General features: G+C 34.4%; 2 protein-coding genes and 2 long non-coding RNA genes across 5 annotated transcripts; 2 read left to right on the forward strand and 2 right to left on the reverse strand.

Moving 5' to 3' along the window:
• Window positions 1–1574: 1574 nt before the first annotated feature.
• On the forward strand, window positions 1575–13749 carry LOC100175423 (N-acetylglucosamine-1-phosphotransferase subunits alpha/beta). 2 transcript variants are annotated; one of them, XM_018815225.2, is made up of 21 exons: window positions 1575–1749; window positions 2091–2500; window positions 2698–2957; window positions 3293–3476; window positions 4225–4336; window positions 4573–4713; window positions 5002–5167; window positions 5579–5703; window positions 6203–6349; window positions 6742–6861; window positions 7160–7364; window positions 8149–8578; window positions 8888–8959; window positions 9552–9782; window positions 9833–9970; window positions 10024–10102; window positions 10609–10733; window positions 11128–11236; window positions 11638–11826; window positions 12041–12174; window positions 12493–13749. In XM_018815225.2, exons 1-21 carry the CDS (start codon window positions 1621–1623, stop codon window positions 12803–12805), a joined length of 3819 nt encoding a protein of 1272 aa, XP_018670770.1. In that variant the 5' UTR covers window positions 1575–1620; the 3' UTR covers window positions 12806–13749. The 2 variants fall into 2 exon arrangements, with proteins under 2 accessions (XP_018670770.1, XP_002122528.3); XM_002122492.5 differs by having other exon boundaries at window positions 8152–8578.
• Window positions 12112–15438, reverse strand: LOC113474935. The gene is made up of 2 exons (XR_003396653.1): window positions 15042–15438; window positions 12112–12884 (listed from the first exon to the last, which is right to left on the reverse strand). It is a non-coding gene; the product is annotated as an uncharacterized LOC113474935 (long non-coding RNA).
• Window positions 15439–18223: 2785 nt separating this feature from the next.
• LOC113474936 lies at window positions 18224–19845 on the forward strand. The gene is made up of 2 exons (XR_003396654.1): window positions 18224–18323; window positions 19222–19845. It is a non-coding gene; the product is annotated as an uncharacterized LOC113474936 (long non-coding RNA).
• LOC100176161 (RNA-binding protein lark) lies at window positions 19708–22444 on the reverse strand. Its single transcript, XM_002128387.4, has 3 exons — window positions 22161–22444; window positions 21890–21985; window positions 19708–20938 (listed from the first exon to the last, which is right to left on the reverse strand). The coding sequence occupies exons 1-3, from the start codon at window positions 22316–22318 to the stop codon at window positions 19981–19983; spliced, it is 1212 nt and encodes a 403-aa protein (XP_002128423.1). The 5' UTR covers window positions 22319–22444; the 3' UTR covers window positions 19708–19980.
• Window positions 22445–22492: the final 48 nt, after the last annotated feature.

A 22492-nucleotide genomic window follows, 5' to 3' on the forward strand; every position in this document is an offset into this window, starting at 1 on the left:
ACCAACGAGAGCAGAGACAATACTGAGACAAACATGCAACAAACACAACAGCTTAAACAGCTTAAACAAAAAGGGTACACGTTTGAAAACTAATCAACGGGAACATAGTCATTGAAACATCTATCACGCCCCCTACCTAGAGGTATAAACAATAAACATATCGCAGAGTAGGGGGAGCTAGGACACTTTTAGCACATAATATCCAAATATCCTGATCGTGTTTTAAACAAGTAACAACGGTCTATGGGAGTCATAAGAATGCGATTTTACAATTCTTTGAATGTTCTTTGTTTACCACCAAATGGCACGAGAAATAAAGGGAAAAGGTGTCCCATCTTCTCCCATCCTACTATATTTCTAGTAGGCCGTGCATGAACAAATAAAATTTGGTTCAAATTTTGAAGTAAAATCATCTGCAAAGTACACCATATTGAATGATTCTCTTGTCGTATCTTTACAATATATATTTATAACGTCCAGATGTTAATAAGCACCGCCCAAATTGCGTCATGTTATTAGGAACCGCAATGACAGTGACCTACAACCGACCGTGGCATCACTGTGTCGGTAGCGGTCTAAACATCTATAGCGTAGCATCACTTGACACTTGGGACGATGTCCACCTAACAAAAAAAAAAATAAATTCAGATTGATTTGCCGTTTTCAGTGGGTATTTAGCACAATAACATCGTTTCCATTCTATGCGGGTGAGATCTTACGGCTAGGCTTGAATCAGATATGGCCAGTTTAACGTTAAATATCAGCATCACCGAGTTATTTACGCCTTTTCTATTTTTTGTTCTTACTGATTTTGCTCAATATTGGGCGATATTTGCACAGTCTGACACCGTAGCAAGATGGTTAGCGCACCGGCTTCTAACCCAGAGGTAATGGGTTCAAGGCTCGTCGCTGCTTTGGGCCAGACTTAACGGCAATTATCCAACCCAGTGGTCGCTTATGGGTTGTCCAAGTTATCAGCCAAACATAAAAAAAATAATCACCCACAAAGTATTATACATGGTAACTCGTAAGATGCTCTAAGGTCTACGACTGTTGTTATCGATCAGCCACGCGAATATAAAGTAAGTTACGTTCATTCATATGCCCCATCTTACCCCACTGTAACAATAAAAAATGTAGGCGAACAATATGTCGCGTTGTGTAAATCGTTTCAATATGTTGGTGCAGGATAAAGTACGTTACAATATGACGTAAAAATACTAAATTGTTTTAAAAGTAGACTCGCGTTGTAGAATAGTCGTAGCCTAATTACCATTTTGGCTTGTCGATACGGTAAATTTCTATGTCGCTGTGTCCAACGTCCATGTGTCGTGTTTTGAAAGTGCAGCGAATCGCTTGACAGACAAGATAGCGACGTTCGTACGTAACGTAGCGTCAGTATTACCTTACAGACTTGCCTGCAGAGCAATAAGCACCGCGATTTTTGCTTTCAAAAGCTTAGTTGTTTATTTCATAGCTAGCATTTTCCATAGGTTGAATATGTCTGTATGATGTGTTTTTCTTGATTATTCTTAATATAATCACAGTATATAATTATAAACAATTGCAGAATCAAGTCTACGTAACGTTCCACCGTCTGCGGTGTATTACAATAATAAAATGTTGTGGCATACATTATGTAAATTAGTTCAGCGCCAAACTTATTCATGTTTATCACACAAGTTTGGCATTTACATGGCATATGCTGGTATCGTGATCGTTCTGTATTCAGTGTTTCATTTTGGAGAGGTACGTTTTGTGTTGTCACATATTGATACATATATATTAAATGTATGTTTTTACTTCTGTATTATAATTGGGGATATTGCAATACCTACTTAAATAGCCACATTATACAAAATAGTGCTGGTAAAGAATCCGTCTCCTACGCTGTTTGCTATCGACTAACCCCATATAACCCCTAACTACCAACCTCTTAACACTTTCCACCAGTCTAATCTATAACATGCCAGAGGATTCTTTACTAGTCCCCAAAAATCGGTTAATATTAGATTGCTAAAATGTCTATGCTTATTTTACTATAGGTAAACAAGTTTACTAACTCATATCCTATTTCCAAATATTTTTAGGAAGTTCTTGTGTGGAGTCGCAACAAATACGACGTTGCATTCAGCGCATACCATGATAACATTGCCTCAACATCATTTCAAAACAGACTCTGCTCCGAAGTTCCAATTGATATTGTTTATACTTGGGTTAACGGATCTGACCCAGAACTAATAAAACAATTAAATGAATTAAAAAGTAAAATGAGCTTAAATTTATCAAGTGAACAAAGTGGAATCCCAGCAGATATTACTTGTAATTTAAAAGACTGTATAAAACTACCGCTGTTATCTGTGCTTCCAATGATTAAAGATCTAACGTTAGAAATGGCAAAAGTCAAATATTCATCTGTCAAAAATCTACAGTCTGTATTTACACTTGATCTACCTAAAGAAGTTGTTCAAGCATCGGAAACACAAGCTTCAATGTTAAGGTACAGTATGCACTATTAACTAAATAAATTTGCTTTTCTGAAATGCATGTAAAGTCTGTGTAAATATAATTCTGTTTCTGTGTATTGGGATATTGGACCTCTGGCATATTTTCCAGATCCCGTAACGTGTCTCCCCATAAAACCTCACCTATATAGAATAGTAACCACAATTTGAATTTCTTTTTTTTAATTTTCAGGTTCAAGACAGTAGATGATGCTCGTACAATGCAAGTTAACAATAACAAGACAAATCATACAATGTTTCAAGCACATGTAACTTCAGATGCCTCAGCACCACATTCTATGAGGTTAACATCAGCTTTCATATTAACTTCAATCCCAAAACAGTTTAAAACTGAAGCAGAGGTGAAAGAAAATTTGCCACAACTTTTAAAGGACAAACTGAATTGGCTCCACTTCAGCAGCTCAAAGAACAGTGCATTTATTTGGCTCACAGGTTTGTGGGAATTCATTTCGATGGCTATGTTGATTTTTTTCGCAAGACTTAGTACAGAATAGTATACCAGGGATTGACTGTAATTTTCTCATATTCTATGTGTTTTTAAAAACTAAATGTAGTATGCCAGGTATGGACTTTAAAATGGGTAAATCATTTTTTGACATTTTTCTTGTGATTTTAAATCTAAATCTGTCATGTATGCCGTGGCAGTAAAAATGGAGTTAAATTTACCAATATTGCTATTAAATATTTATGCCGATTAGGCGATTAGCAATTAATCATTTGTTCAGTATGGAGAAGCATTCAATAAACATGCTGACTGTTCAATACAGATTCAACACTGGTAGATGAATTTGCAAAGGAAAAAGGCAACTCTACTTTAAAATTGGGATTTGTAATGGGATCGACATACAACAAAGTTGATGTGAAACTTGCGTATTTTGTTGGTCGAGTTGAACCACACGAAAGTGAAGATGTAATTTCAAAGAGTAGATTTGAGGATAATGAAGAACTCAGGTTTGAATGCTGATGCATTATTATGTTATTTTTAATTTTTTAGTAATTTTTGGTATTTTTTTTTGCAAACTCTTATTGCCAATATTTTGTGTGTTTCGCTGGGTGCCAATTTGCAATCAATGCCAAAAAAGGAATAAATCAAAATAGTTTGAAGTTGGATTTTATTATGTTTGGTGCCTACTGCCTCTAATCCCCCCCATTCTCTATTTGTGGATAATTATGGTTTAGGAGTACTGATTTATGCCGTATAGACTGCCAATTTGCGATTGGTATCCAGAACAGAGTGCCAGGTCGACTTTGAATTTATTACATTGGACAAGAATATAAGACTGGCCTGAAATTTCTGCCTATTCTCCCTTTGTGGGTAATTCTAGTGTAGCTGTATTGATTTATACCCTTGTGACTTGGGTGTCTTACTGAGGATAGTTCAACAATGCTTTTATACCGTTTCAATTGCGCACCTTATACTAAAATACCTAGTATTTAGCCATGGCCCATAAACCTAGTTTTTATTGCATTTTCCTATTTCTCAATTTAAGTTCTTGCAGTTATAAGGTGCATTGGTACAAGAATAATGGATTTTTTTTAATTTGTAACATTACATATATGATATATACATATATATATATATTCTTGTACCAATGCACCTTATATATTTAATTTGTAACATTACATATATATATATATATATATATATCATATACATATATATATATATATTTATCATTTTAAATGTAATATATTTCAGGTATTCCCTTCGTTCAGTTGAAAAATATGCACCTTGGGTTCGCCATATATACATTGTTACTAATGGACAAATACCATACTGGTTGAACATGGATGCACCTCGTGTAACGCTTGTAAGTGTTTGTAAACATGTTTAGGATTATCTTGACAATGTTTTGTTTACTAATACTATAGTAAAAAAATATTCAAATGTATTTTTTTGTTTTCATATACAGCTGGATTAAGGGTTTAAATCATACTCTGTATCTGTAACTCTGTAACTTTTAACAATGTTTTTATAGTATTAGGCTTTTTGTAACCACCATTTTTGTACTGATTAACAATTTTTTAAGACTTATTGTTACACCAGGTAACCCATGAGGAAATCTTTGTTAACAAGAGTCATCTACCAACGTTCAGTTCACCAGCAATTGAAGCTCATATTCATAGAATACCTGGACTTGCTGATAAATTTATTTATCTCAACGATGATGTCATGTTTGGAAAAGAGGTTGGTTTTTACTATTTGTCTATACGTACAAAAGGTGTTCGGAAAGTCACTGTAAAAAGGTCCAAGCCGCTAACAGAGGTCACTTTCATCACACAGAAAAAAAATCACCCACAAAGTTATGTCGTAACTCAAAAGCTGGCACAAAGTGTATGAAACAAAACATCTGTGTTATTACGACTGTCATTTTCTGGCCACACGAGAATAAAGCAAGTTACATTCATACAATATATATACTAAATATATATATATGAATATTTTTAATTCACACACATACACATTACTGTTTAGGTTTGGCCTGATGATTTCTACACTCATGCTGATGGCCACAAAGTTTACCTTGCGTGGTCGGTACCTAACTGTGCAGAAGGTTGTGCCCCATCATGGATTACTGATGGATATTGTGACACTGCTTGTAATGTATCAGCATGTGAATGGGATGGTGGAGACTGCACTGGTGAGATGGCTTGTGGTTTATGGACTAAACTGTATATTAACTGCCAAGGGTTTTTTTCTCTGTGTAATTTTTTAAAGTTTATGTGTGTAATTTTTCCAGTTAGATTTTATATCATAATGAATCTTGTTGTGTACTGCAAATAAATATGAGTGCATAATTCTTTTTTTTATTACATTGTTGATTTGTTAATTCTTAAAAACCGTTTCTCTTCGTAAAGTGTTAGCAATCAGTATGACATCTTAAATACCTATATAAAAATGCTAAAAAAAAGTGACAAAAAAGTTTAAATATAAAAGTATAAAGTCTTGCAATACAAACAGTAATCTCTTTACTACCTAATTCTTGTTGTTTTGTTTTTTTTCTGTTGAGATGTGTTGTAATCAAACGTAAAAATATTTTTTTTAAACCCAGGTAAGAATATAAAGCCTGGTGTTGGTGCTGCAAGTAACTTTGGTGCAAACTCATGGAGAAGTACCGTGTCTTATTGTAAACCTGGATGTTCCAATTCATGGATTGCAGATAGGTTTTGCGACCAGGTATGTAGAGTAAATAGTTTTGGTATTTTTGTAAGATATATATATAAGGTTATATGAAAACAAATTTTTTAGCCTCAAAACAACAGTCGTAAAGACACGCTACTGGTAAAAATTACTCCCGTAAAAGTGACAAAAAAAAGGTGATTGATAAACCCATTTGTGCACTTTTTAATGTAAATTTAACCAGTAAATATATATTTGTAGCAGTTTTTTTTTTTGACTTGACTATTATAACTCAAAACTTTTTTTGTTATCATAATTTTGTTCCCAGCACCCCTTAACAGCATACAATAAATATGATATATATCCTCTATTGTTTGTATGAATGTGAAAATCGAACAAAACAACTTGGCTGTTAGAAAAAAATACTCAGTTTATATATATATATATATATATATATATATAATATACAGTAAAACACATAAAAATAACTGACTGAATAATAACAACAAAAATACTTAAGTCTAATACTCTAATAAATCCATATTGATATTTTCAGGCATGTAATACTTATGAGTGTGGATTTGATGCTGCAGATTGTGGAATAAGTAACTTTGATAAAGCTTATAAAATACCAGGTTTAATAAATGAATCTGTATATCAAATTCCTGATGGTCAACATTTGGCTTATATTGACTTATCTAAGGTACGTACTACTACATCAGTGTTTCGTAACTTTTTATAGTTCGATTCTGTGCTATTCTACACCCGTGGCACCATCAATAAATTCATGGTTCCATATGTAATATGTGTATAAGTAAAAAAAATTTTTCATGCGTGTTTATTTCAGTAAAGTGGTCTCAGTTTTTTTTTACTTCTTTTTTTTAAATAATAAACTTTATATATTGACTGCGGTTACTGACCTTTTACAATGTTGTACACTAGTCTGCCTTTTGTTAATGTGACCAAAAAGACAAAAAAACATAAAATCAGTCATTCAGTCAATCAGATTTTACTGAAATATTAAACACATAGTAAAAATTCCATATAATTTTGCTTAAAACAGGTTGTAACCCCACCACGTTTGCACTTTTGTAGAAATTTGCCAAAGTATCGTCAGCAAGTTATGAAAAAAATGTCAACCTACGAGCAGCAGCTGTTTCCAATAAGTTTCATGTTTTAACAATTATATTTGTGGTCAATGGAAATCAATCTGAGGTTTGCCTGGTTTGGTATCATATTAGATGTCTATGTGGTATGGTATTAGATGTCTATGTGGCGTGGTATCATGTTGGATGTCTATGTGGTATCATATTAGATGTCTATGTGGTGCGGTATCATATTAGATGTCTATGTCATGTTAGATGTCTATGGCGAATTGTTATGTACTTAGTAACCCGAAGGCAGCGTTTTACTATGTTTTACCTTTTGAACTTTTCCTACCATTCAAGGATAAATAATCAATATTCATTAACTGATTTTCAATTTCTTAATATGCATTAATATAAAACAACAGGTTGCTTTCAATGTGAGTGGTACATCACCCACCACAGATGGTGGTGACGATAATGTTAAAGGGGATGACAGCTCAGAAACCATATCTTATCAATTTAAAGTTCGGGCGAACCCATCAAGCAAAAACTCCAACAACACAAACAACACAATCACTGAATCAACCTTGGATGGAGTTCGAACCACAACAGAAATTTTTGTCACTGAAGGTAAGATTGTTATGCTGTATGTTAAGATATTTCAGCTGTTTGTGTTGAAAGTTGACCAACAGTTTCGTGTCCAATGCCTTAAGAGTTGTTCAGGCGTTTTGTTTTGAAAGTCAACAAGAATTTTAGTGTCTAACATCTTTCGTAATCTTTTATAGTTTTTGATCCATTTTTTGAAACACCCCTGGCCCCTTTCTCCCAATAAAAAGGCTTGTTTTACCATATTTACGTTTGTTTATTTAATTTTTAGCAATTAACCGCACAACAACAACAAAAACAAAACCACCAGAAACCCTGGTTTAGTAGATCGAGCTTAATTTGCACAAGAATAAATAATTAACCGCAGTACACGCTACACGCTTATACATTAAATGTCTCATATTGCTACAAGCATCATGTTTCTGTATCTTGTAATCCGTCTCCATGTTTAAACCACAAGTTTTGCATTTAACTGTTTAATACCTGCTACAACCCATTACCTACTACAACCCATTAGTGACCAATTGGTTGGCTTAATTGCCGTTAAGTGTCTTTTCTAGGGAAAAATTCACTGGAAAAATTCACTGATAAATAAACCGTTTTGTTTGCATTATTCTAAATTGCAAATAAAATGTTTCTTAATTTAAACAAACCAAAGGTGGTTTAGATCCCATATTAAGCTAAACCTCTAAGTTTTTTATTGCATCCTGAAGGAATGAGGTCCTATGATGTGGCATACCATGAAACCTATAATTCAGACCACAATAGCCCATTGCCTCAACCTTAATTATTTCTTTTATATTACCAGCAGCAGAAAATGTTGAATACGACAACATAATCGAATTACCCGAAGAATTTAAGCGACCGCAAATTTCTCGCCTTCAAAAGGAAGAAGCTCCGGATCTTCCAATATCGGAAGATGATCTCAACATCACTATCCTTCCAGAAGAAGTCCGGAAGACCTATTTAAAATACAAGGAAGAGTTATCTCTTGGTTATTTGACAAGAAAGGGTTATAACTCCAGTGTCTATCATATATTGTCACCATATTTTGAGCTGATACGTCAAAATTATGTGACCAAGCCACACAGCGAAGTAATTGCTGTCGATCAGCATGAAGTAACGACGGTACAACAAGATGATATCAATGTCAACGGACATTCTCATAATAGGGGAGATCCTGGTTTTGTATCAAACACTGAAAATAAACGGAAAAAGGTTGAAGTTGATCATTTAAGGTTTGTTGTTGTGTTGCATTTGTATGTTATCCCACTTCACCAGTATTTTTATAATATTTTTCGTTTGAAATAGTGATTGGTACTTCATAGGTTTCAATACTCTGTAAGTGTCTAAATGTGTATGTTTGTGTCCAATGACATCCATTTATATGGTACAGGGTATACAGGCCTATCCTGAGAATTTCGCGGATTACAGCAACCTCTGGTTTTTTGTTTGTAAAAGCAATACAAAGGACTTAACACTTAACATATTTTATTCTTGCAACTCCAGGAATTTTATAAATTTAACGTCACTTCGTGTTTTTATAGAAAAGACAGCGGTGTTTATGGTCGAGAAACTTTCAACAGAATTATTCAAAGAGTCGGAAAAGAAACTTCAAGGTAATATTTCTGTGTTTTAACGTAATATTCATTATTCGTGTGATGTTTCAGTGAATACAACATGTTTTGCAATATTGGTTTTCAACCCTAACATAGCCAATTATAGTGGTGGTGTTCTCTACTTTTTAACCCTAACATAGCGAATGCTGGTGGTGCTCTCTACTTTTTATGTGATTGTTAAGATAAAAATATGTTGGTATACAATATACAAATTAGTCTACTGTATATGGGTAATGCCCTATGAGTTTAGGCCATATTTGAACCATTGCCCCTAAACAATTTAGAAATACTGATATATCTTATTAACACAGTGTCGTTATGATAAGACTGTGCATCAGATGTAACTAAAAGAATAAAATATGTATATAACTAAATCCTTTTGGGGTAATGGATCAAATCTGACCCACAATTTTGGGCCGGTTGACCCAATACCCCAAAACGATTATTTGTATCTTATTATTTTAGTTACATCCTATGTACCACCATGGCACCATGTGCTATAGGTCATTACTGTTATACAAAAACGGTTTAGTTACATTTTATGTACAACTATGGATACTACACCATATAAAAACAACAACAAAATTTTTAGAAAGCAAAATACAAGTAATGTTGAAAGCAAGAGTTCGTTAACGTCACGCAAGTTGTTGTCAATTGGTTCGTTGAAAGAACAGAGTGATAATGAAAGTCAAACCCTGGGTGAGATTTTACAGAATCAACCCCCTAATGTGGATGGATTTCTACCATGGGAGAATAAGAAGGAAATGGTCAAGTTTCAACAGCAGCTGGAAGAGAATGAAAGAAAAAAGGCAACAGAAGAGAGGTTGCCTTTTTTTGTTTTATTGTAAAAAATTTTTAATTTGAATTTTTCAGATACACAACTGTTTTTCGAAAGCGTAAACTTCTTGATACGTTTGGTGATTCCTTAAGATTTGTGAGTTTACTTTATAACAAGAAATATGGTTTCACTCAACGTAAAGTACCTGCTCATATGCCGCATATGATTGACAAGTAAGTTATACATAAAGTGCCGTTGAATAGATGTTAATGATATTTTATCACAGAAACATCATGTGTAAGTTACAAAGTAATTATCCACATGAATATGATATGACGTCATCGCATAAACTGAGGCATTCGCAGGTATTTCTCTTCATTCTAGTTTTTTTTGCTTTTTCATAACCTTCCATAAATCCGGCACCATGGGTCAGTAGTTAAGTGCTTGCATTGTAACCAAAGGATACCAGGTTCGATGCTCGTTACAGATGGACAAATGTGTCCTTGGGAAAACGTCAAAACACTTATGGGACATTGCTCCAACACAGTGGTCACTAATGGGTTGTGGGACCCAGTGTTATGGGCCAACTCTGGCCCCATGGCGTGCCACACTGTAGAACCTCATTAACGTAGACCAGAACATATTACATAAGTTAGATCAGGAGTTTTTAAACATTTTAATGTAATCCTTTTTTCAGTGATTTATGTTTGCTGAAATTTAAAATTACATGATTTTAGAAAACTACCAACATAGAAGGATTATAATTATTTGCCACACATATTTTAATGAAATATCAAACCTATTTTTCGTATCGATCATAAGTGGGTAATTCTCTCAATAAAAAAAATAATTTTCATACATTTCATTCCAGGACATGCAATTTGCATTTTCATATTTCTATTACATCATGAGTGAGTTGAAACAATTTAATGTTTCGGAAATATTTGATGAGCTTGACACAGATCATTCGAAAGTTCTCTCTGATCGAGAAATTCGGTAAGTTTTTCATTTGTTTTAACTTTTTCTAGATTATTGTTCAAGCAGCTTGAAGAGTATTACAAATCTAACTCGTTTTGTTTGTTTGTGTTAAAAAAAATTATTGTAGCTGGTTCCTAGTTCATAGATAATTTAAAAAGAAGTGTTTTTTAGTTATTTACAAAATATCTTATGTAAAGAATACCAACCTCATTGTAAAATAAAATTTTCACAAATTTAGAAAAAAAAAAATCCCAATATTTTCTGTAAAGTACAATATTAGTTAAAATTTGCTTTGTTACAAAAATATACAGAGGAAATATTCTGTACAGTGTACATCATATTGAATTTTCTAATATATTCCAAGTAACTAACATGGTCTTATCCATTATTTTTCATACGAATATATTGACAGATTATTGGCCACCCAAATATTTGACCTCCCACTTACATTAGATGAATTAACATCATTAGAATCAGCTTTTAAAAAGTGTGCGATGGATCTTTATGCTGGGCCTAACATGGTAAGTCGCATTTCAATTCAAACAAAAACTTTTATTTTACATTTTTTTGTCTTTAGCATGTGATAAAGATTGGTGTTTTTTACAGTTATATCTCGTGTTTTGTCATTTTAATTGGTCACATATTAATAAAAGTCTATCTTTTTTTCAAACAATGGTATTTCTTATGTTCTTTGGTTTTGGCATAAGAAAAATGTGTTTGAAATTTGACCTCTTTTTTTATTTGTGATCTTAAATTTGCCGGAAGATCGAAATAAAATTGCTAGATATATATCACCCACAAAGTTACAAACGTGGTAACTTGTAAGCTGGCACGGGGGTTTATGAAACAGAACACCCATGTTATAATGACTGTCGTTTACAGTTTTATTAATATATTTAGTTTGGTTTATTTTTTCTTCTAGAATTCATCTGAACACAACAGAAGTGTCACGTTCACTCAACCCATTGATGGGTTAAGTCCATTGGCTGCTTCGGAAACTTATTATGACAAAGAGATGCCGCTGGTGACGAGAGAAATTGTTCTTTCTTGTGATTTTATTACAAACAAACTCAACAAAACTTACAGTGGAAGGAAGAAGTACAAATATGTTGTATGTCCTGGATTTGTATTCTATTTAATTTTTAAACATTTTCTATAATATATTAATTTTCTTTAATATTTTAATAAAAAGTTTTGATATTCAAGCAATTGGAAAAATTAAAACGAGCTAAAAATAATACTAAATTGTGTTTTCTAGGCAACATCTCTAACAAAATACTTTTAGTATATTCAATTGAAACCTTAACAATATATAAACATTGCAGCAATTGGATGAAACAGAAGTTTCGTTCAAGATGATACGTAGCAATGTATCGGTGGTGGTGGGACAACTTGATGATATAAGAAAACATCCAAAGAAGTTTATTTGTCTCAATGATAATATTGACCATACTTCCAAGTAAGTTCATCTATTTTATATGGGTGAGGTAGTTTCTAGGGTTTAGGCCAGGTTTGGTCCATTACCCAATGCACATAGCTAAAAAACTCGTGTAACTTTGTGGGTGATTGTTTCTCTGAATACCTGATAATTTGGACAAGCCATGGGGGTAATGTCCATTAAGTGACTTGCCTAAGAACACAGAGCAATAAGTGTCGAGAATCAAACCCAGTACCATTTAAGGCCAAGGTCATTTAATTAAAAGCTGGCTGTTTATTTATGCTTAACAAAAAGAGTTTGAAACTCTTGTAATAATTTATATTTAAATTTTCCCAACAGAGGTGCTGAGACTGTGAAAGCTGTGTTACAAGATTTCTATGAGACTCTCTTCCCTACCCAATCACAGTTCGAACTCCTGCATGATTATCGAAATCGTTTCATGAACATTCATGATTTGCGTGAGTGGAAACAGAATCACGAGCGAACTTTGTTCATCATGCATTCCATCTTAATCTTTCTTCTCTTCGCAATTATCATCTCATTCTTCTGGGATCAAATTTACCGCTTCTGGAGGCGACATCGGCATAAAGTTTTCCGGAGGGGTGTGTTAAAGGTTTGGAAGCTGAAGAACAAACCTCGTGACCCTGTGTAGTTAAACAAACCCAGGGTGACGCTGTGATGTGTTCGAAGATTGCTTCCCAAGTTTTCACTGGTTTGGTGTTGGTACTATTCTACGACATATGCAATTTTTATTCTTTTATTTATTTCTTACTTCATAAAGTGCTGCTGATGTTTCTAAGTCAGTCATACCACAGCAAAGTTTATTTTGTCAAACTTCGACAAAAACTAGTAACAACTAGACACGGTATAGCAAAAAATGTTTGCAGTTAATTTGACAAAAACTAAATACAATTTTCAATTTGTCAACAGTCAAAAATGATGAAAATTTGCCGAACGAAAGTTTCATATTACCCAGTTCTGAATTCAAGTATACTAGAATAAGGTAGTTACATACAATTTATGTTCAGATTGCAAAAAAATCGAATTGCTATGTTATATAAATTTAACAATTTGGTCGTAAAAATCCATCCCAGTTATTAAATACAATTTCATTATGTAGTTATTGCAACAAAACGAATAGATTTTGCAAAATTTGCCACTGTATTTATTTTGTATAATGGTATTTACAATTTAAGTCAATTTATTCTTAACACATAGTGGTTTATCTATAGCGTACTTGGTTCAGGTATGCGGTAACTCTGTGTGATAACTTTCAATTCAGTTACTAAAACGTGGGCTAACCGGTTTGGTAGTATGGTACCAATATTTAGAATTAATTCGAAAATTAATTTCATTATTTTTCTACCTTTTTTACTAATTTTTGAAGATTAGTATTTGCTGTTCGTTTTTGAGTTCTACTACACTATAATAACATTAACTAACTTTGGAAGAAATTTAAAACAAGTGCAATATTTCTTCATTTGATTTTGTGATTTCTAGTGCCCGCTCACCAATTCCAATTGATTGTATTTTTCTTGTATTTTCTAAATGTTAAGCCAATGTGAACAATACATACATATACGACTTTAATGTGAACATTCGTTTACAAGTGCATTTGTATCAGTTTGTGAATTGAAACGAATCGATTTCCTGTTCCGTTTACTGTTACTGGTTCATATACCTCAACACTGTTGAGATGACCATGTAACGATTATGTTGAAAAAGTTGGTTCGGTTACGTAAGCAGGTCTTTATCGTAGCGCTGGTTGTATATGGAATGTTTCTGCTTAAGGTTGGTATTACATTAAGCATGGTCGACTATAGCGATATTTCTATTAGAAATATATTTCATACTAGAGTTATATCTATATCTGTACAGTAGGCCGTTTATTAGGTGAAAAGTTGTGGATAAAAATTTTGATTAAAATAATCACCCACAAAGTTACATACGTGGTAACTCGTAAGCGGACACGAAATGTTTGAAACGGAAAACCCGTGTTTTAGCGACTGTCGTTTTCCCGCCACGCGGGGATAAAGTAAGTTACACTCATTCTCTCAAGGTTGAAAATCGGTGCGACATTGGCGAAGTTGATGCAGTGTATACTTGGGTCAATGGATCAGATCCAAAGTTCTTGGCTTCACTTCAAATGTATGCTGATCATAGGACAAATGTTCGCAGTAAAAGATTCGCTGATCACGACCAGTTAAAGTAAAATTAATCCTAAAGTCTTTTTATTGGGTATAAAAATCATTATAAAATATTTTTTTGAGACTTGACGCTGCTATCATCGCGGGCGTATAGGTCCTTAGACAAGACACTGATCGGCAAACCCTGATGATGCCTCGCCGTATGACAGTGATTATTGCTTCTTTATGATTACAAAGCAAACAAATGCTAGAATTTTTTTCTACAGTTTGAATACAGCATGCGGTGGCAACAATATTTACAAATATATATATTTGATAAGTTTCACCGAATGACTCTTTGCAAATTTGAAGGGTGTTTTAATCTCGTATTGTTTTACTTTTATGTCAAAAATTAACCAGGTATTCGCTAAGATCGCTGCAATTATTCGCACCTTGGATAAGAAATATTTACATCGTCACCAATGGTCAAGTACCTGCCTGGTTGAACATAAGTCATCCAAATATCATTGTGGTAAGACAATGCTTTAAATGAAAAAAATATGTCTTTATTTTAGTTTGGCGGGACCACGACGTCGCTATAACACAGGTTACGCGTGTTGCTGTTGTTACTGCTGTAAATGTTGTAGCTTGACTCACCTAAACTTCATATTTACTAAATCGCGTTTTAAACAAGTAACACTTTATTCTTTGTTTACTACCAAATGGGACGAGTAAATGGAATAAAAACATGTACCATCTTACCTTACATGATTCTTCTTGCAGGATGTGCTGTTTACCCACCATTTTAACTTCAGGTAAAACACGATTCTCTGTTCCCCCATGAAGAACATCTCCCGACATTTAGTTCACCGGCCATTGAAGTTCATCTGCACAAGATTCCTAATCTATCTCCCTATTTTCTTTATTTCAATGATGACTTCATTCTGGGGTCTTCGGTAAGTATAGGATATTAATAACTTTATTAGAGATAGAGTATGGTGGGGGAAGACAGGATACCTTTTCATTTTAATTTTCCGTCCCAGTTGGTAGTAAACAAAAAGCATTCAAAGAAACACAAAACCGTAACCTTACAACTCTCTGTTGTTAATTGTTTTAAAACATGATCAGGATATTGGGATATTATGTGCTAAAGGTGTCCCGTCTTTCCCCAGTCTACTATACGTTATATAGTAGGTTGGGGGAAGATGGGACACCTTTTCATTTTATTTTCTCGTACATTTTGGTAGTAAACAAAAAACATTCAAAGAATTATACAACCCTGTCCTCGCGACTTTCATAGACCGTTGGTAACTGTTTAAAACATGATCAGGATATTGAAATATTATGTGCTAAAGGTGTCCCGTCTTACCCCACTCTACTATACGTTGTAGATTTTATCGGCCTGTTATGAAATGAGAGATAAAGAGCACAACGTTATAGTGTAACGAAAATTTGTCGTTAAGGTATATATATAGTTCAGACACCCTGCTTTACGGCCTACCGCTATACCTACTCTTAATCCCACTAATATTATAAATTGCTCTTTCATTAAAGGCGATAACAGCTGTAGCTACTACACGTTTAAAACGTGTTGAAACACAACTAAAAGAAAGCAGAGAATATAAAACAGTTGTACACAGTAACACGCCAGAGAGAGAACTAAACACGTTCTCGCTTTTGCAAGCGCCTGCGCCTCGGTATGCCTGCAGTCGCTAACGTGACGCCAAATATACGTCCAATCAATAATTACGGGAGAAGGAATGTGAATAAAACAAAGTGACAGAAACACGTGAACGAACTCAAAACGCCGCATAACGGAAAAAGAAATACAAAACGAAGAAAACACATTAAAGGAATATAGTGAAGTGAATTTGACGTTACTATAGCATTGGGGGTTTTTTAGGTTTAATTTTTCATTCTACCAACTTACATATAATTATAATGTCTTGATTTTGTGAGTGTGCTGGGAACACTTTCCAAATTAGACGACCCGATAATAATTAACCACTTGGGTTTTTGAATGAATGAATGTAACTTACTTTATCCTCGCGTTTTTTGAAAACGACAGTCGTTATAACACGGGTTTAACACCTCGTGCCAGCTTACGAGTTACTATGTATGTTACTTTTTGGGTGATTATTTTATTTGATTTTTTAATGTGGGCTATAGCTGATAATTTAGACAACCCATTAGTGAGCACCGGGTCGGAGCAATTGCCGTTAAGTGTCTTGTTTAAAGACACATGCGCCCACAATGGTACAGCAACGAGCCTTAAACCGATTTTCTCTCGGTTACATGCAGGCGCGCTAACCACTTTGCCATGGCGCCGGACATAGCACATTAACTAATACCAAAATTAACAGTTATGGGACGGTTTCTCTCTGTGCATTTAGTAACTTTCCAGTCTGCCTTCATAACAACACATTCTTCATTAAAAGGTTTCAATAAACGACTTCATAACGAAGGATTGTGGTCAAAAAGTTTATTTTGCATCGAAGATTCCCCAGCATCGTAACCTGGATATAGAAGGCGGGGAAGCTCTTGTTTTGGGAAGAAAATTTGATCTTGAAGAAAATTCAAGGTAATTTTAACTGTGGACAAACGCCAATGTATAGCCTACTGACAGCTATTATAATTGCTCGATTTAAAAGTTATGAGTAACTGGTAATTGGTTACTTTTGGTATGTTATTGATTAAGCTTAGGTCGGCCATGTGGTAGTAGAAAGCCGAATAAAATTATGCCATTTTAATACGAGCTTGTTCACTCGTACTCAGCTCCCTTGTAAATTATAATTTTTGTATTTTGAAAATTTTAAAATATATATACTTTTTCGAAGAACAGAGCGGAAGATCCGTATATTGGGTCACTCCGGTTTACTGCGCACGTGTTTCACGTAATATACAATGCTGACGCCACCCACCAGATTTCACACATGCCCCACTTAATTAACCGGTAAGTTAAAATTAAATTTATTGCCCTTTCGTCAAGTAATATTTTCGTCAGTTAACCTTTAATGCGTTGGTAGATTTTGCGAATATGAAAATGTCCGTAAAATAGCGTACAGGGACAAAGTGTCTCGCTGAACAAAATTTGTCACATTTGAGCCAATTAAATGTAAAGGTGTTCCTAACCTAACGTGCATAAAATTACTGTCAAATAAAAATTATGCTTACAAGCACATTTGCTTTACCCCAGCAACACAATGAAGAAATTACAAAGCGAACTGCCATCTTTTTACCAGGAGACATCTTCACATCGCTTCAGACAAATCAACGACATTCAATTTGCATTAGCTTATTTCACTTACATAAAAGCCAAACATAACAATCATGGGGGAAAAATATTTCAACATCACCTTATGGCAAGAAATTTATTAAATATCAATCATATATAAGCTTTATGCTTTACTATATCATTTTAGGATGGGGAAAGATGGGACGCTTTATTAGACAAGATTATGTTAATTGTGTTTTTATGGACCCCAAGAAACAGTTTTATTTGAACAGATAAAAAATGCTAATAGTAAGGGAATGCTAGTACTAATTCGTGGTATTACCCCAAAACCACCAGGTATTTTGAATTTAGAAATATTTGGCAATATGTGCTTACGTGTCTCATTTTCCCCACTTTTCTATATTGTATTGTTTTTTTTACAATTTTCTTAAGTCAAAAAAATTGTCACTTTATTGCAATTAAAGTTGGATCACTGTAAAATATAAGGGAATTTCTTCTTTATTTTATTTAATTCATCCAGAAAGACGCAGACATTGCTATGATATCAATCACCAACAATGTAGAAGAAGTTGCAACCTCGCTCCATCAACTCAACGGCAGCAAGTTTATCTGCATTAATGATAATATTAACTATGAAGACAGGTGGGTGGGTAACAGAATCAATATTAAAATATTACATTATAAAGCAAAACATGATACCCACTCTACTTAATAGAGATGTAGATAGATTATTGAAGTTACTGGAAGACTTCTATAAGAAGAGATATCCACATTCATCACAGTACGAGCTGTAATACAATTATATGCTGGTAAGTTAATTAACATAAATAATATTGTTAACACTAGCAGTGTTTACTTTGCTTAGCAGTGTTTACTTTGCAACCAGAGTTACATGGTTTAAACCCTTATGCTGCTATTATTGTGCGTGTATGTGTGACTGTTCTTGGTCAAGACACGTAACTGAAATTTCTCCAACCCAGTAGTTACTTACAGTAAATTAAAGTAGAGACTTGTGTCATAACGACTGCTGTTAACCCACCATGATAAATATTTATGTTCACCCATTTTTATAGGCACTAAGCAGGTAGAAATGGAATTTAGGTTACGTGACATAAATTTACCCAACTAAACTAAACATTTTAACAATCTTTTGTTGAGTTAATGCAATCATCCTAATTCACAACATAAAATTTGATAAAATTATCCGAAACAAAACATAAATTGAAGGAATGTAGCTTTACAATCATTAAATAACACATTTTTTAATTATCACTTAGAATGCAGTAACCAATAGATCAATTAAAACAACAAGGGGTAGAAATTAGAAGGATTATGACAGACGGCAATGTTATTGCTAACTAAATTGGATTAATGTCTTTTTAAAATATTATACTAATGAATTTAAACTAATTAAAAAGAGCGCAAGTATTTTAAGTTTAACAATTATGCTTTGATATTAAACAATATGACAAACAAGTTTCCTTACTGCAAAGGATGTCCCTCCTTCAGGTGTCAGACTCAACAGTAAGTTGATATCTTCTCAATTTCAAAACTGTGGAAGCAAGAAAATAATGAGATTTCAAATAAAACAAAGTGATTTTGACAAATTTATTAATCAATATAAGAATATGTTTCGATATTTGACAGGTTAGGTTTTTTGAAGTGGAAACTAATGCGACACGAATGCTAAGTAATAATAATATTTAGTGCGTTTTCAGAAACATGAGCCAAATGGACCCATCTTAAACTACTGGCCATATTGCGCATTTGTATTGAATTTCATGTAAACAAGCTTTTGAAATAAAATTGTCACCTTGTTTTTTGTGCGCGTTTCGGACACTTGTGAAGAATTTCTGCGTTGTACGATCGCATCGACGTGACATTTGTATTCAAATGTGCCGCAAACTTGCACGATGCAACTTTTGTTTCGCCGATAAAATATTATTATAACATAACAAGTATACAATGTACATACCACAGGTGTGGTTGCAATGATAATTTATGTATATTGGTCAACTGATTGTTTTTTGGGTATCTTTATATTCTATCCTACATGATAAGACTGTTATCTAGGTTCCCAGGCAAGTAATGCTTATGGCAGCTTCACACTATTCACTGTTATACAAACATAAAACTTAATTCTTTATACAAAAGTTAAAATGAAATATTGGTTAAATAACAGCACGCAAGGTGTTAGGTGACAGCGAATTTAATAAAACTTAAATCCAGACGAACATTGCTTTATGTACATAATATTGACATCAGTTAGTTAAATTAGTCACGCAATTGTTTAGCGCCAATTACTATGTATTCTTGAGACTGCAGTTTATACAAAAATACAAAATCAGGGACACGAAATAAGAGAGAAGAACTTGTGTCGAAGTTAAAAACATTTTTTTTTATTTATAGTAACAATTAGTGTGGCAGTCATCTGAACATGGGTGGTAAAATGTTTAGCTGATCAGCTCAATAGTCACGGGCATGAGCATTTTGGCTGTACAGATCAGAGCTGTATGAGAACGAGGGTGAAGCTTTTGTCTCACCATATGAACCCAAGCCAAGGCTTGAGCTGTGTGGTTCATCTTTTACCGATGCTGCGGCTACAGCAGCTCTTCTCGCAATAAGAGCTCTTGTTAATGCGCTTGATGACTTTGCACTGCCAGCAGTTGGCAAGCTACGACTCAATGCCGATCCTGATGCTGGTGGGTGTGGCAGCCGTANNNNAACCATGGCGCGTTCACGGAGCAAGCTTAAATACTCCGGGGGTGGGGGTGGCAAGTTATAAGGATCAGGACATGCAATAAGACGCCTTTCATAAGGGTCAAGGATCTCTAAACGCCGTTTACGATCTAACAGCTCTAATAACTCCATTCTATCTTTAACAGGTGGTGGCAAAGCAGACTCAGAGCCAAACCCAGAATCCCCATTGGAACCATACCCATCATGCCCCATCCCATTACCCCGCTCCCTACCAAAACCCCGAGCTATAGAAGGATAGTCTGGGCGTCCACGACCCATCATACCCCCTCGGCCTCCACGTGGACCAAGCCCTCCCCGGCTGCCGCCCCTCATACCAGAGCCAGGCGGACCCAAATCACGAGTTTGATTTTTTGACATTTGTACTTTTAAAGGAATGCCCTTAAAATTGTGGCCATTCAATGCATGAATGGCAGCATCAGCAGCTGCATCTTCGATGTGAACAAAAGCGATTTTTCTGTCTTCCACAACGTCGCACTCCGCAACGTAACCGTATCGTGAAAATAAGTCGCGAAGTTCGCCCGAATACACCCCGTCTGGTAGATTGGCAACATGCAGCTTTGTGCAACCCGCTCGACGCGCCGATTTTGCGGTCGCCGAATTATCAACCATTGGCGCGTATCCGCCTCCGTATCCGAAACTGCCTCGCATGCCTCCTCTTCCGCCACTATAAATAAGGCTCGCCGTGTTAAGGAAACAAACAAGGCGAATGGCATGTTAAAAATTTTAAATTGCTTGATTTGTTATTGCTTGATGCACTGGATTCAATGTCAAATATCAAAGCATAATTGTTAAACTTAAAATGCTTGCGGTCTTTTTAATTAATTTAAATTCATTAGTATAATATTTTAAAAAGACATTAATCCAATTTAGTTAGCAATAACAAACCATGTTTTGTACTTTTTAATATTAAATTTAAACGGTGCTAAACGGACCAGAACACTCCCGCATTGGTGCTATTTGTGTGTAGAATATAATTAATTATATTTACGGGAACAATATGTTGGAACAGCTTTATGCAGTTAACAGCAACAAATAAACTTTATTGAACTTAGCTAACACAATAAAAATGTAATGAGTATAACCGGTATGAATTAATAATTATTCGCGTACATTTTCTGCAGTCACAGCTGTTCAAACATTGCTGATAAACTAAACAAAGCTAATAATTGTAATACTAGAAGCCTTACAAATTTTGTGTAGCAGTTATCGCCGCAACAACATTACCTATTATTAGAACATGTACAACCTTATACATACATCCCCATTTAGCTATTGCCAAGTCTATGCCAGATTGGAAAAACCACTTGCCCAGAGAATATTTCCTCCACAGTAACGTTTGTGTTTGGGGGAAAAGAGGCAATTTTCCTAACTCTTAACAAAATTTGAGGAAAAGTTGTTTGTGGTCAGTACTGGCATTATAAAAATCAACCCCCTAAAATTGTTAGACAAAAATCAGCTCCCAAAAAATGTTAAAAATCCTACAGGCAAAAAGCAACCTTCCCAATCTGGTATTTATCTTATGTGCATTTACCGTTTTTTTAAATATATTTCGAATTAGTTTAAACACTTGTTAACGCAAATTTCATTCTACAACATTACAAAGAATTATATTTACCGAAAACCACTCCCTCCCCTGTCTCGACCTCTTGATCCACTTTTACTTTTTTCAACATTGATTTGCTGACCTTTTACATCTCTCTTATCCAGGTTTCTGTAAATAAACGTATTCGAAAATAACTCACAATTCTGCTGAAAAATGGTCTTAAAAATGAATTTTAGAGAAATTTTGTATCACAAGACATCGAAAAAATGCAAACTTCAGATCAATTAAAATATACAAAAACGAAATGTTTAACCTAAAAATACTACGATAAAACAAAAAGTACTTGATTGCGTGTTCTGCTTCAGCATCGGTAGCAAGATGAACGAATCCGTAAGTTCCCAGGACATCACACTCTGTAACATTTCCGTACTGTTCAAACAAATCACGCATTTCCTCCGTCGTAACACCGTCGGCAATATTTCCAACAAATATCTTTACCATGGTTGTTATTTAATATAACTAACCGCAAATAAATCCGAAAAATCGTTCTAACCTCTCAAAATTTTGAAAAAACGAAACGAAAGCGAAAAAAAAATCTTCTCAGTGTTCTGTGACATAATCGAGTGCGTCGATAGTACATTTATTGCTGTTCATGCGGCAAGGTGGTGTAGACTG

Source organism: Ciona intestinalis, unplaced genomic scaffold (genome assembly GCF_000224145.3).
Source record: "Ciona intestinalis unplaced genomic scaffold, KH HT000049.2, whole genome shotgun sequence".
Taxonomy (NCBI): Eukaryota; Metazoa; Chordata; class Ascidiacea; order Phlebobranchia; family Cionidae; genus Ciona; species Ciona intestinalis.